The sequence below is a fragment of the Dendrobates tinctorius genome, unplaced genomic scaffold (genome assembly GCF_039654945.1).
Source record: "Dendrobates tinctorius isolate UK_male_01 unplaced genomic scaffold, ASM3965494v1 ptg000011l, whole genome shotgun sequence".
Taxonomy (NCBI): domain Eukaryota; kingdom Metazoa; phylum Chordata; class Amphibia; order Anura; family Dendrobatidae; genus Dendrobates; species Dendrobates tinctorius.
In genome coordinates, this window is record NW_027361679.1 from 25,065,665 (window position 1) to 25,079,306 (window position 13,642).

The window sequence follows — 13,642 nt, forward strand, 5'->3', positions numbered from 1 at the left end:
GTTTTCAAAAACGGAAGAGTGGCCTGAGCTTGCCTGTCACGCCTTGAAGGTTTTATTATGCCCGGCAGCGAGCGTTCTCTCAGAACGTGTCTTCAGCGCTGTTGATGGTGTCCTGACGGTTAAGCGCATCCGACTTTCCCCTGAAAGTGTAGACCACCTAACTTTCATCAAAATGAACAAGTCATGGATCTACAATGACTTTTGCACCCCAGTTGCAGACTGGGCAGATTAGGCGATAGTGTCGTTTTAGTGTCATGCATTGATCTTGTTGTTGCAGTCTGTGACACCTTTGTCATGACTTCTGTGCCTGCTTTTGCTACTGCTGCTGATGTTACAAACATTTTTTTGAAATGTGGAGACTCAAAGTTGGGTGTCCTTCATGTGTGTTGCCTCCCAGACTGGCAGGCCTGCACTTACTTTCAGTCAACTACCTATGTTACTATCCTTACATTTTTCTACCAATAGTAGTCCACGAAACTGATGTTTGTGCCACCTGAGTGTGATTGGTAAAAAAAAAAAAAAAAAGTGATCTGTTGAATGAGGTATCAGGGCTCCCAGCAAAGAAGGCTTACACCGCTCTCTGAATTGAAACTTCAATTCAAAGCTCTAAATGCTGCACTCGACCCTGATACCTCTTGCATGACCCATTGCTGACTGCTTCTGTGCCATTATAAAATGTACTGCTGTCGGTAAATTGATCAACTACCTGTGTTACTATCCTTACATTTGTCTAACATTAGTGCTGTACTAAGCTGATATTTGTGCCACCTGAGTGTGGCTGGGAAAAAAAGTGTTTTAGCTGTTGCATGAGGTATCGGGGCTCCCAGCACAGCAGGCCTACACCGCTCCCTCACCCACCTCGTCTTAATTGAAACTTCAATTAACAGTTCTAAATACTGGCCCAGACCCTGATACCTTATGCATGGCTCATGACTGACTGCTGCTGTGCCATTATCACATTTCTACTGTGGGTCAATTGATGCCACTTTTCCTGGTGTGTGCCCCTAATTTTGGGAAATGTTTGGATTCCAAGTTGGTTCTCCTTCATATGTGTTGGCCTACACCAGGCCTACACCTGTCACATGTGTTACTGATCAATGTTTCAGCTAGAAATGCTGATCCCAGCCCTGTCTTATGCATCCATGCTGCTCAATTATGCTATTTGTACTCTGGGTTAAATCATGCCACTTTTCCTGGTTTCTGCCCCTAATTTGAGCTGTTTGGGAAGCTTTTGGGCCACCCCTTAAGTTGTCTATACATTTGGTTTAGCCTCCCATTGAATTCAGTGGGGTTTGGGAGTGTTCGACGAACATCGGGACGTTCACCGAACCGAACCTTGAAAAGTTCGCTCATCTCTAATTCTGACCTTTTAAAGAAATGATGTTGGCTTAACGCAGGGTTTAATGTGTTCAAGGTAAATATAAAGTGACCCCTATTAATATCCCTGTCATAGCTTCCTGGTAATGTGAGCTGGTGCACTTCCTGAAATAAATGTGCTGGTAAAGTATGTAATATGGATGACACCTTACATCAGAATTATGTGGAGGTCCTGATATGTTCCCGCTCCTGATGCATGACTGAGGGCTGCAGATATGCTGGCATGTCTCGCCTGGAGCTGTGGCCTGTCAGGAATGAGATGTCCATAAGCAATTTTGCTACTCAATCTCTTGATGAGTCAGAGACTTGTTCCACATGTTTACATGAAAACACTAACGGCTGTTCTTCAGAAGTCATGACTGATGTTCACAGACGAGACTAGATTATCATATCTTCTAGAACAGGAGTCTCATACTCAAATACACAGTGGACCAATATTAAAAGCTTGGACAAAGTCGCAGGCCATCTTTGATGTTTATTAAAAAAAAGTCTACAATTGAGGAAGCTTTTCCATATCAAATGTAACGATTAACTTTTTCATATTGAAACAAAATGAAGGGGTTATTCCATGAACAAAGTACATTTTCCTTGATAGATCTTAGAATAAAATATTGGAATAATTTAATATTTTATGTAAGAGCAGTAAAAAGCAAATGGCCCAATGAACGAATTTAAATATGTAAGATTTAAAAGATAAAAAACCTTGACTAATACAGATAATAAAGTATGATGCAAACAAAAGAGCACCCAAACACAGTATGATACCCCCACAGTAAATGTATCCACAGTACCCTCCTCACACACGGTATGATGTCCCTACTGTACCCCCCTCCTCCATCTCCCAGACAAAGAATGGTGACCCTCATCACAGTATGATTCTCCAACTGTAATCCCCACACAGCCCACCACACAGTATAATGGCCACAAAAAGTGCTCCATACAGTATTATGTGCCCCACTTAGGCTGGTTTCACATTTGCATTGGGCAGAGCTGCGGAGGGCTGCGTTCTTCCTCCGTTAAGTTCCACCCACTGCCGCACCTCTTCCATTCTGCTCCGCCTACATCTGCATGCATCATGCGTACCTATCTTTAACACTGAAAAAATACGAGAAGTAAGCTCTCCACTTTTAGTCCATCTAGATGTCCAACTTGCTTCATAGTACTCCGCACGGACAAGGGTGAAGCAACCACAGCAGGATCCAGTAATGAAGAGTAACGTCCAGCGAATGATCACAAGATAAAATTTAACTTTTAATGCAAGCAATGGTTAAAATTCCATTTAGATAATGTCCAGCACAATACACACATTGGCTCAATGCCGCTAATGATCAACGTGTTTCGACCTGTGGGTCTTAACCCGTGACAGTACCCCCTCCCTTACCCCCTCTTTTTAAGGCTGGTGAGGAATCTCCTCATGATATGAGGAGCATTGATGATTTTCCCGGGGCCCCGATGATCTTTCCTCAGGACCGAATCCTTTCCAGTCAATTAGAAAGAAGGTCCTCCCTCTAACTGTCCTCATAGCCAATATATCCTTTACTTCAAAGGTATCATCAGAACTGCTTGGTTGGGGAAAACGAGAAGGAGATGAATGGAAGCGATTAAACACTGCTGGTTTGAGGAGCGATACATGGAAAGTATTGGGGATCCGCAGCGAGGCAGGCAATTTTAACTTGTAGGCCACGTCATTGATATGACTCAAGATTTCAAAGGAACCAATATAGCGTGGTCCTAGCATATGGGAGGGAATATTAAACCTGATATAACGTGAGGATAGCCAGACCTTGTCACCCGGAAGATGAGGAGCGTCCAAGCGTTTCTTGTTGGCGTACCTCTTCATTTTGTCGCTAGCACTTTCAAGAGCTCCCTTAGTCTCCTCCCAAATTTTAGAAAATTCCAAGGACAGAGAGTCTGCTGCCGGTACACCCGAGGCGGGGGAAACGGAAAGAGGGATGCCGGGATGTTGCCCAAAGACTACAAAAAACGGAGATTTGGAAGAGGATTCACTGGGGTGGTTGTTATAGGGAAATTCTGCCTACGGGAGAAGAGAGACCCAATTGTTCTGGTGAGCATTGGAAAAATGGCGAAGGTAGGATGTCAGAGCCTGATTAACTCGCTCCACCTGACCGTTGGACTGCGGATGATAGGCACAGGAAAAGTCTAGGGTTACCTTCATTACTTTGCAGAGAGCCCTCCAAAAACGGGAGGTGAATTGGACCCCACGGTCTTAGATGATATGTTGAGGGAATCTGTGAAGTCGGAATACATGGTGCAAGAAAATCTTACCTAACTCAGGGGCAGAAGGCAGTCCTGGCAAAGGAACAAAGTGAGCCATTTTGGAAAACCGATCTACGACTACCAGGATAACGGAACAGTTCGAGGAACGAGGCAGATCGGTAATAAAGTCCATGGCAATATGGCTCCAAGGGGCAGAAGGCACAGGCAGTGGATGCAGGAGTCCAGAAGGCAGCTGCTGAGGAATCCTGTTCCTGGCACAAGATGAGCAGGAGGCAGGGAATTCCAAGACGTCTTGGCGAAGCGATGGCCACCAATAATGGCGGGAAATAAGAGAGAAAGTCTTCTTGGTTCCAGCGTGTCCGGCAATCCTGGAGGAATGTCCCCAACATAAGACTCACTCTGTCACAGTCCAACACAAGGGTTTTGCCAGGTGGTGGGGTGATTATATTCAGAGGAGCCACGGTGATAATTATTGCCAGATCGATGATATGTGCTTGTCTCTCCTCTATGTCCACAGGCTGGAACGACCTTGAGAGGGCATCAGCTTTGACGTTCTTATTTCCAGGTCGAAAGTGAAGCTCAAAGTCGAAACGTCCAAAGAACAAGGACCATTTGGCTTGAAGATTGAGCGTAGGCCAAATTCTTGAGGTCGGTAAATTTGACGAAAGGATGGACAGCCCCTTCAAGGAGATAACGCCACTCCTCCAAAGCAAATTTTGTAGCTAATAGTTCTTTGTCCCCAATTTAGTAATTGCCTTCGGGGGGAGAGAAGGCTTTGGAGAAGAATCCGCAGGTGACCAACCGCCCGGCGGCTGATCTCTGTAAAAGCACTGCTCCAGCTCCAACAGATGAAGCGTCAACCTTGAGGATAAATGGTTTGTTGGCGTCCGGTCGGTGAAGCACAGAGGCTGTGGCAAATTCTTGTTTTAGGGTCTGGAAGGCGTTTTCAGCCTCAGAGGGCCATAGGTTGGGGTTGGCTCCCTTGCGAACGAGGGCTGAGATTGGCTTAGTCAAGGAGGAGAAATGGGGAATAAATTGCCGATATTAGTTGGCAAAACCTATAAAGCGCTGGATTGCCTTTACTCCAAGGGGGCGTGGCTAGATAAGGATGGCGGACATCTTCTCAGGATCCATCTTCAGGCCGGAATCCTTGATCTCTCTATTTATCTGAGACGATAAAGCAACGAAGGCTGTTTGAAGATGCGCTTTTCCAACTTGGCAAAAAGATGATTCTCTCTTAGACACTGCAAAACTTGACGAACATCTCGTCTGTGGGCCAATAGATCCGGAGAAAAGATGAGGATGTTGTCCAAGTAAACCATGACACTAGAGTAGAGAAGGTCTCGAAAAATATAATTTACGAATTCTTGAAAAACTGCAGGAGCATTACAAAGGCCGAACGGCATAACCAAATACTCATAGTGACCATCATGCGTGTTGAATGTGGTCTTCCACTCATCCCCAGCGCGAATTCAGACCAGATTATAGGCCCCACAAAGGTCAAGTTTGATAAACACATGCGCTCCTCTCAAGCTGTCAAAGAGCTCTGGGATAAGTGGCAAGGGGTATTTGTTTTTTACCGTAATGTTGTTCAGGCCTCTGTAGTCAATAGGGAGCCATCCTTCTTCTTTGCAAAGAAGAAGCCTCCGCTCGCAGGTGAGAAAGACTTCCGAATGAAGCCTTTAGCCAAATTTTCTTGAACGTACTCCGACATGGCTTGAGTCTCCGCAGGCGAAAGAGGATAGATTCTCCCTCTAGGAGGAACGGCACCAGGGACAAGGTCAATGGAGCAGTCGTAGGGTCGGTGCAGAGGAAGGTTCTCTGCCTCCCTCTTGTCAAAGACATCCATGAAGGAACCATAAACAGAGGGCAACCCGGAGGGGACGGAAAGGGAACGGGAACCACATACAGGAAGCAGCGGCAACAGACACCGCCCCTGGCAGGAATCCCCCCAGCGCAGAATATTACCATTATGCCAATCCAAGGTGGGCTCGTGAGTCCACAATCAAGGAAGGCCAAGAAGGACTGGATGGGAGATGCCCGCTAAAACATAAAATTAAATTTTTCCTTGTGTAAAGCCCCTACCTGAAACTCTACCTCCTTCGTAACCTGAGTAATAGTCTCCTGTAAGGGTTTGCCATCCACGGATGCAAGGATCCGAGGATTTTCTAAAGTCCTCACAGGGACAGAAAATTTAATAACCTCAAGCCTAATGAAGTTTCCTGCTGCGCCCAAATCTACATAGGCTGTGACAGAAAAATGTTTACCACCAACATGCAGCAGGAAGGACAGGGTGAGGGGTAGAGAGGTATCACATACACCTAGGGAGGCCTCTATTACCTGGCCTAGGTGAAGGAGTTTTCCGGACGTTCAGGACAGGCTCGGAGCAAATGGGATGCACTCTCGCAATAGAAGCAAAGACCCTGGGTGCGTCTCTCCTTACGACGTTACTCGGTAGCTTAAGCTGATCCACTTGCATCGGCTCAGGCGCAGAGGCAGAGATGGACGTCCCGGGCCGAGGACTGGGTGGTCTACGAGTGGACAGAGAAGGACGAGGAATTCTTCTCTCACGGGCACGCTCCTGGAAGTGCAGATCAATTCAGGTGGGTAGATAAATTAGGTTTTCCAAGGCAGTTGGGTGTCATGGCCTGCTAACTCGTCCTTTATTAACCCAGAAAGACCTCACCAGAAAGCTCCCACCAGTGCCTCATTGTTCCAGCCCAAATCAAAAGATGGTACGGAACCGGATGGCGTACTGACCAACTGTTAGAGACCCATGCTGGTGGTTAAAAAGTGACTCTGTAGTAGAAGCGAGGAGACCCGGCTCATCGATTACTCAACGAAAGGTCTTCAGGAAGGTTGACAGCTGTGAGACCACGGGGTCGTCACGCTCCCAGAGGGCATTAACCCATGCTAGAGCGACTCCAGGTGGGAAACGATGAAGGCCACCTTGGCCCGATCCGTAGGGTATTGCTGAGGCAGCAGCTCGAAATGGAGATGGCACTGGTTCAAGAACCCCCGACACAGTTTAGGGTCGCTATTGTACCGGGGTGGTTTCGCTAAACGGGAAGGGGGGTGAGGAGTTACGGCTTGGATGGAAGACGAGGCGGCCGACTGCAAGGAGAGCAGATGGTTGTCCACCGAGGCCATATAATTAAGAATATGGGCCTGGGTGTCTCGCTGCTGGGTCAATTCTTGTTGCAGGCCAGCAAGCTGAGAAGCGTTCCCTGGATCAGTGGTTTGTAGCGCGGAGAGTCGAGAGTCCATAGACTTCATGAACGACATAATACGTGTCTGATTCTCCCGCAAATATACTAGCTCCTTCTGGCCGACCGAAGCTCCAGCAGGGTCCATGACCTGATTATACTGTTAAAGATAGGGTTTGTTAGAGAAAAACCCGAGAGTGGACCCTCTGGGTCGTGGTTCCAGAGCCCCCAAGGGCGAGCGGACCAGGTGAAGACCACCCCATATACAGGGAGTGTTAGGAGCAGGCCCAAGGGAGGTGGAACCACAACAGCCAGAGTCAAAGGGGTGACTCAGGGCAGGGCTGAGGGAGAACAGGAAAGCAGGACCGGAGACAGTACACTGAAACGGGAGGTACAGGGGTCAACGGAACCAGAGAAACCAGGACTGGTGGGGGCTTTGAGCTGTAAGGGAAAAAGAGGGGCAAAATAAGGAGGAAGCTATATGACGTACCGGAGATGTGGACCCACCACAGAAGATACAGGAGCGCAGATGAACATGGCTGAGACCCAAGGTGGACAGGCAGGCAGGGCAGGGACACAGGACTGACAGGCACGGGCAGGCACAACTGGGACACAGAGCTGACAGGCACGGCTGAGACACAGAGCTCACAGGCACGGCTGAGACACAGAGCTCACAGGCACGGCTGAGACACAGAGCTGACAGGCACGGCTGAGACACATAGCTGACAGGCACGGCTGAGACACAGATCTGACAGGCATGGCTGACAGGCACGGCTGAGACACAGAGCTGACAGGCACGGCTGAGACACAGAGCTGACAGGCACGGCTGAGACACAGAGCTGACAGGCATGGCTGAGACACACAGCTGACAGGCATGGCTGAGACACAGAGCTGACAGGCATGGCTGAGACAGAGCTGACAGGCAAAAGGTTAGGGGCCTTAGTTGTGGGTAGACGCCAGGCGCAAAGACGCTAGCGCTAAACCGCTAAGATATTCAGGCGTCTTACCTTAGCAGACGCCGAAAAAAAATAACCGGTGGGCGCAGCCATGTTGGGGGTGGAGCCACCGGGTCAGAGCTCCCAAGGACCCTTGCGGGGAGAGAGTGCTAGCGCGTATGCGCAGAGAACCAACTCGCCGAAACCCGAAGTGAGCAGCAGCAGGGATGCGCCGGTGAGCGGGGGACGTGCCGGTGAGTTCCGGCGGTGTCCGTGACAGTAGGTTCACACGAGTGTATAAAAAAATCGTTCAGAGCTTCATCTAGAAAACTCGGATGATTTTGTTCTCACTTGTTATCTATGTGCTGTCCATCTATAATCCGTTTTTTTACAACAGCAGCTATTAATCATTTCCAGGACCAATTAGAGTTTCCCATGTTACAGAATTGTAACTTATCTGTAAAAATCAATTGCTGTACTGTGTTCTGTATGGCATCCGATTTGTTTGCGCATCCATAGATTTGAATGGATGAGTCTCATCTGACACATGGAATAAACTAGTACATGATACTCTTGTTGTTACACACAGATTCGGTCAGAGAAAAACGTCAGTCATCTGGATCGACCTATTGAATAACATTGGTCTGAGTGCTGTCCATTTTTTTCACAGACAGCACTCAGACCAAAAATACAGATGTGCCACCAAGCCCTTAACACAGAGGTGTATCTAGGCTTTATGGCACCCGGGGCAAGAATTCGGTCCGGGGCCCCCCCCCCCACATGCGATTTGCACACTTAGTCCTGTACCCACAAGCTGCTCTTCCTAATGTTCAGTGAAAAACTGAGAGAAGCAGGAAAAGAAGCTCGTTGTCACAGGACCATAAGTATGAAAGTCTCATATGAGTGAAGTGTCTATGTGATGACTACTGGAACCTGCAGAGCTGAATCCTGACATTGCAGCTTCTGAATTCTCACAACGAATGCACTACACACTTTTAGGATTCTCCCGTACCGGTGGCAAGAGTACACGGTCATATATCAGCACATGTATGTGATTTTATATACTGGCCACATTCCGACTAGACGTGCCCGGCCTCGCTCAGTTCATTTTCATTGAGTGAGGCCACACATGTCTAGTCAGCATGTGACCGCATGTATGTAAATTACCGGCACGAGAGAATCCTGACAGCGTTCAGTGAGCACTGTGAGAATTCAGAAGTCTGCAGTCACATAGAATGACTGCAGACTCAGCACAAACCTTGGCATCCCCTTTAATGTTCCTAGCAAATGCCCCAGCTGCCCCCCCCCCCCTGGATACGCCTCTGCCTTAACAAGATAAGATGTAGGTAAATCTTTAGAGGTGTGTAAGGAATAAGACAAAACTAGGCCTCAAATCCACAGCATAAAAGAAAATCCCCAAAAGCATTTTGGCTCCAATTCATCATTGTCATTGCCCCTTTTTTATTGGAGTAAAATTGGTTCTAATGCTAAGTTAACATGTGCGAATAAAAAAATCACCTTAAGTTTTCACCCAGAAATAAAACGGATGACTTTCATCTCAATTGTCATCCATACGGCATTTGTTTATTTATCAGTTATTAAAATTTTGAAGACCAAATACAGTTACAGTTTCATATGTCAAAGACTTGCAATGTATCTGCAAAAATCGGATGCTAAACATAAGTTTTAGCCTAATTCATCATTTCCGATTCTTCCAGAAGTCGCTGAATTTTGGCGCAATTGTACTCCTGCACCCTAGTGGAGAACAAAATGCGTTATTTTATTTTTGCGCAGTTGAAGGCTAATGTGCAACATTTTTAAAGAATTGTGTGACTTGTTGCTGTAAAGAATTACAAGTACGGTAAGTGAAGACAAAGAATTAGCAGCTTTATTTTTCAAAAATTTAAAATTTATCAACCCGCCTGCGTGCCATTTTGAATAATTTGTAAAAGTGACAAAGAAAAATAGCTTAAATAAATGTAAATGATGAATCAGCGCCTTTGTGAGGTTTCGTTTTCCCACTGGTGTAATTAACTCCTTGGCGACACTTTGTGACACACTGTCCATAAAATCCTGTGTAAAACAAAGGGTCATTTTAGCAGCTGACAATCTTTATGCTTTATATTGGTAATGCGGTCAGGCAAAAATGCAGTGCAGTGCCGATTTCCATCTTTATTGCTTGGTAATGTGTCCTTTTACTTGATGGGAGCATCATAAGTGCGTTCTTGAGGGTACGAGCAAAAAAGACAAATCTTGTAGGTGTAGACTTTATTCTGGATTTTGTGTTGTTGATTTAGGCTACTTTCGCATATCAGTTTTTGGCGTCAGTCACAATCCGTCGATCGACGGATCCGTCGCATATTGTGAAAAACTGATGCGACGGATCCGGTTTTTTTTTACGGATCTGACTAGCGGATCCGTGGAAAAAATGTTTTTAAAAACAGCCAGAGACAGACAGATCTATAGATAGATACATAGAATACATAGATATATCTATATCCATAGATAAATCTATAGATATATCCATAGATGTATCTATAGATGTTTAGCCATATATTTGTTTGTTTTTTTTTAAACGGGAAAAAAAAATGGAGTGGGCTCCCGCGCAATTTTCTGCGCTAGAGGGGGAAAGCCGACGGCCGGGGTCCGATATTTGTAGCCTGGGAAGGGGGTAATACACATGGCCTGCATCCACAAACGCACACAAAAACACACAGACCCCTGCACAGACTCCCGCACAGATCTGTAGACCCCCGCACAGACTCCCACATACCCCCGCACAGACCCCCCTACCCCCGCACAGGCATGCATACCCCCCGCACAGACTCCCGCACAGACCTGCATACATAGCCCGCACACAGTTTCGGAGCATGCTCAGTTTAAAAAATGGAATCCGTCACCAGATTCCATCATTTGTCGGACAGCGATTTTTCGACGGACACAAAAAAAAGTTGCTCTGTGCTTCGTGTCTGGCTGCCGGACAAAGAATTTCTGACGGATCTGGCGAACGACGGACGAAACGTGAGGCCATCCTTTGCAATCCATCGCTAATACAAGTCAATGAGTAAAAAGCGGATCCAGCCGGCATCAGACGCCAGATCTGGTTTTTTTTTAAAAAAAAACGACGGATTGTGACTGATGGCAAAAAACTGATGTTTGAAAGGGGCCTAACTGGACAAAGTCTGGGCAGAAAATCCGCCCTGTGGCCCCATGCACTAAATTTTAGGCCGAGCTCACACAGTGCAGATTCGTGCTACAGATTCCACATTACAATATCCACAGCTAAATTTTTCAAGAACTCATTTTCACAGTGCTAAAAAATAAGTCATTCTTGTGTGGATTTTCAATGAGGATGGCTCCTTATTTAGTGCTTCGTAAATGGAGTAGGGTGAAATATGCAACAAAATCTGCTCTGAATTGTAACCTGAAATTTTCTGCCACATGTGAACATGACTTTATAGTGAGCAGTAGTAATCTTTTATGCGGTACTTTTCTTTTGAATGGTAAGGCATTCATAGAAAAATGAGATTTCCTGCGGTTGAGCGGAGGGGAAATAGGAGTGTGTGCCTTTTGGGGCTGTACATGACGTGCCTGGAGGAACGCTGCAGTACAAGGGGGGGAAACGAGGCCTAGTGAGCTGGCTGATCATGACTGTACTGTTGCTGGGCACTTCCCATTCATGAGGCTGAGTGTGAGCAGCAGCCATTGGTGCTGCTCGGCTGACTGACAGCCCTGGCTGTGTATTTGCTGATGGGAGTCTGGTTACAATGAAGGCTGGTGGGTGAGCACAGCAAAGCCTCCTGGCAGCTACATTTCCTGATTGACTGCAAGCCGCAGAAGGAGGGGGACAGGGCGCAGAAATCCAGCAGATAAGAGGTGCTCTCCTCAGAAAGAAGTTTGACTTTATGACAAAACCTCCTCATCCCTCCTTTCCTCCATGCACATATTCCTGTTCCGCCCTGTTCTCAGTGGAACAAGGAGAAGGCGGTGTCTGGGCTGGTTAGCAGGCAGGCAGGCAGCAGTCACTGCAGGCAGGCAAGGGGAGACAGCCTACAGAGCACTGGCTCCTCACTGGGATGGCCTGTGAACTAATGTCTCTACAAAGGTATGCGTTCTCTGCCTTCTCGCCTCCAGCTTTACCTGGCTCTCCTCTTTATTTGAATACATATTATTATTATACTGTACATATATAGTATTGTGCACATTTCTCACTATGGCTTCTTGTGCTATATGGAATTCATTGCATCCGAGAGGACTAGGCTCCTGTTTTTGTTTTCTGAGACGAGCTGTTGTTATTTATTGTCGTATTTTGCTTTTATCGCACACGCGTGCCTTTTAGTGCCGAGAATGAATTCTGCTGCAAGAATTGTGGGGAGCAGATGGCGACTCTGCATTTGATCTAGGCGTCTGTGCACATCATGTCAGGGACTAGTATGCAGAACCCTGGCACCATAATAGAGTGATGGAAGTGTTAATTCCTGTACTTTTCACACCCTGAGCCGTATATTTATATCAAAGTTAAATCTATATATTACTGATTTGTTTAGCAGTATTTTATTTAATCAGAGATCTAATTCTATAAACATCCAAGTTTAATGTATAATTGATATTGTTTTTAGCCAGTAGGAATCCCTCCATGTCGCCCTGTATGCAGCAGATTGATGCAGTGGTATACCGCAGGCAGGTGCGGGGGCTGCACTGGAGGCACTCCGCAGTGCCACTGCCTTACAGTTGCTGGATCGCTTCTCATCTTGTCTACTTCCTGTCATACAGCAAAACAAAAATATGTCTAGGAAGATCATACAGTGCAGCGATCGGGAGGTCAGAGCATAAACCATTGCTTTTTCCCCACTGTGATTCCTATACAGTGTAAGAGTTGATGACAGTAGGGGGGATTTTTGTGTAGGGGGGTTGATTGGGGGGGGGGGGGGGGGAACTATTACATGCACAGTATTGTGTACACAGGTCAGAGAGTGGAAAAGCAGGATAGGTTAGGGACTGCTTCTTTGCAAGTAGGGATTTACACTCCCAGTATTTCGTTATAGGACGGCGGTTGTTGCTGAGCATATAAACACCGATTTATTTTACTAGAGTGAAAATGGACAGATTTGTAGTAAAATAGATAAGTGCTATTCACCTTACATAATTCAGATTATGGGTATGTGGGTTCTGATCATTTTGCCAGTTTACGTTAGTGATGATCCTGGAGACTACCGTGTGTATAGGCCTCATTCAAATCTCAGTTCTTCACATACGAGTTCTATCCATGTTGGTTTTTGCTTTAGAACTTGTACCCATTATAGACTGTGAGGCTGTTTCATGTCTCTATATTCATGTAAACCAATTGGTCCCCCACTAGTGATGAGCTACCATGCTCAGATAAGGCGTTAATATGTTCGCATGCTGCGTAACAAACAGACAATCCCTGCATGTATTGACGTGCAGCCGTGGGGACTCATAGTATTCGAGCACTCCGAAGGCACTCGGTTAGCACCTGAGCATGCTCAGATAACACCTTATCCAAGCACGCTCGCTCATCACTAGTCCTCACCAAAACACCGAGACCTGTCAGATTTTGATCAGAGTCGCATGTCAAACTCGCCAATGCAAGTCACTCGGTCCTTGAAAAAATTGGCCATGTTGAAGCAATCTGTGTGCTTTATTATTTTCACTGATTGGAGAACCTCTAGAAACAATTTTATTGCATTCAACAAACTGATGAAACACTGATTGCAGAAACTGACCAGACCCTGATGAAAATCTGCTCCAAAACACTGATAAAAATCCTCTTATTTTTTTGCATACGAGAAAAATCCCTGACGTCATTGGTCCTTTCCATTCCGTGCTAATAAGTGAGAGTTTTGGTTTTGCATTACTCTGATTAGT

At 46.3% G+C, this 13,642-nt stretch overlaps 1 protein-coding gene across 8 annotated transcripts in view; it reads left to right on the top strand.

The window, feature by feature from the left end:
* The window catches only part of FAM13A (family with sequence similarity 13 member A), a 305,696-nt gene that overhangs the window by 204,677 nt on the left and 87,377 nt on the right, over window positions 1-13,642 (top strand). Inside the window, exon 1 of one of the 8 annotated variants that reach the window (XM_073590280.1) lies at window positions 11,496-11,632. The exons of 6 other annotated variants lie outside the window; for them this stretch is intronic. Coding sequence is in view for 1 of the 2 variants with exons in the window: in XM_073590264.1 (XP_073446365.1) it covers window positions 11,833-11,861 (29 nt within the window). In the remaining variant the exon portion in view is untranslated. One more of the 8 variants, XM_073590264.1, reaches the window with a different exon arrangement.